This window comes from Eurypyga helias, unplaced genomic scaffold (assembly GCF_000690775.1).
Source record: "Eurypyga helias isolate BGI_N326 unplaced genomic scaffold, ASM69077v1 scaffold19876, whole genome shotgun sequence".
Lineage (NCBI taxonomy): Eukaryota > Metazoa > Chordata > Aves > Eurypygiformes > Eurypygidae > Eurypyga > Eurypyga helias.
In genome coordinates this window covers 1162-2652 of record NW_010258771.1, presented here as the reverse complement: position 1 = coordinate 2652, position 1491 = coordinate 1162, and the positions used below count along the sequence as shown (strand labels likewise).

General features: G+C 64.4%; 1 protein-coding gene across 1 annotated transcript in view; it reads left to right on the top strand.

Annotated features, from left to right (window-relative positions):
* Positions 1 to 1491, top strand: part of SOX13 (SRY (sex determining region Y)-box 13) — a 5334-nt gene that overhangs the window by 2796 nt on the left and 1047 nt on the right. The window contains 6 exon segments of the mRNA XM_010154488.1: positions 1 to 32; positions 115 to 172; positions 175 to 246; positions 472 to 581; positions 713 to 809; positions 897 to 1040. The exon segment at positions 1 to 32 is cut by the window's left edge and continues 22 nt beyond it. Of these exon segments, the coding sequence (XP_010152790.1) occupies positions 1 to 32; positions 115 to 172; positions 175 to 246; positions 472 to 581; positions 713 to 809; positions 897 to 1040 (513 nt within the window).

Genomic DNA, 1491 nt, shown 5'->3' with positions numbered 1-1491 from the left:
GCCCCGCCGGCTCGGGCCACCTCCAGATGCAGGTACAGCCCCAAAGCACCTCCGTCCCCTTGGGCTGGGGGGGCTGGGGGGGCTGTGCTTCACCCTCCCTCCCCTCCCTCACAGGAGACCTCGCAGCCACTGAACCTCACAGCCAAACCCAAAGGCTCCGACCTCCCCAGTGCGCCTGCCAGTCCCTCGCACCGAGTCACAGGGCAGCCAGGGACCTGCAGACCAGCCCGTCCAACCTTCCTCTGGGTAGGTTCCCCGGTGCCTTCACTGACAGATGGTCCCGTGCCTTTCCCTGGCCGCCTCCTGGGGCGGGCATCGCTGCTGCTTAAGGTCCCTCCTTGCTGGGGTGGCCTGGGTGGGCACATGCTACTCTGTGCCACCCCCCCTCGGGACACGCAGTTGTGATTTCCAGGGTGGGATGGGGTGTGGGAGGGGATGGCAGTGACACACATTCCCGTGCCGTCCTTCCAGGGTTCCTGGGCGAAGGCGATGCCATCACCAAAGCCATCCAGGATGCACGGCAGCTGCTGCATGGCCACAGCGGGGCCATGGAGGGGTCGCTCAGCAGCCCCTACCGCAAGGTGAGGGGGGCTCCTGGGCCAGCGCCATCTCTCTCTCTGACCCCACCGTTGGCAGTCAGAGCCAGGTCTCTGCCCGTGGGCTGGCTCTCCAGCTCGGAGCTGGCCATTCCTGACCCTCTGCTCTCCTGCAGGACCATGGCGGGATTGATTCTTCCCCAGTGAAGGAGAGGATGGAGGAGAGCCCTGCCCACCGGTTGGACGAGGCTCTGTTGACCTGTGAGATGGACGGTAAGGACAGCCGAGAGCACAGTGATGTGACCCCCCCGGCTCGCTCTGTCCTCTGGCTCCTGACCTCAGCCGGGCTTTCCCTCGCAGGCTCACGGCACTTCCCCGAGTCCAGGAACAACAACCACATCAAGCGGCCCATGAACGCCTTCATGGTCTGGGCCAAGGACGAGAGGAGGAAGATTTTGCAGGCCTTCCCGGACATGCACAACTCCAGCATCAGCAAGATCCTGGGTGAGTGCCCGGGGGCTGGGGCAGGACCCCTCCTCTACATCCCTGTGGCAGGGACACGCAGTCTGCGCCTGTCTGCTCGCTCCACTTGTCCTCATCCACCCACGTGGATGGAGAAGCGTGTGGAGAAGGAGATGGTGGAGGACACCCGGGTGGCAGGGGCAAGGGGCTTGCCTGTGCCTCAGTTTACCTGGGCCACCTGGCTCGTGGTGTGGGAGGTGGAACTCCCGGGGGGAGCTGGGCCATGCCAGCACAGGGACACCCAAGGAGGGGCACGTGGAGACTCAAGGAGGATTTAGGCGGGTGAGTTGGTCTCCCCAGCCCAAAGCCCAGCTAACGTCATATCCCATCTGGATGATCAGGGCAGTGCCCTGCTGGGCATCTCCAAGGATGCTGAGGAGCCTCAAGCATCTCCAGGCTTGTCCACCTCTCTCCCAGACTGGCCACTGGTCTA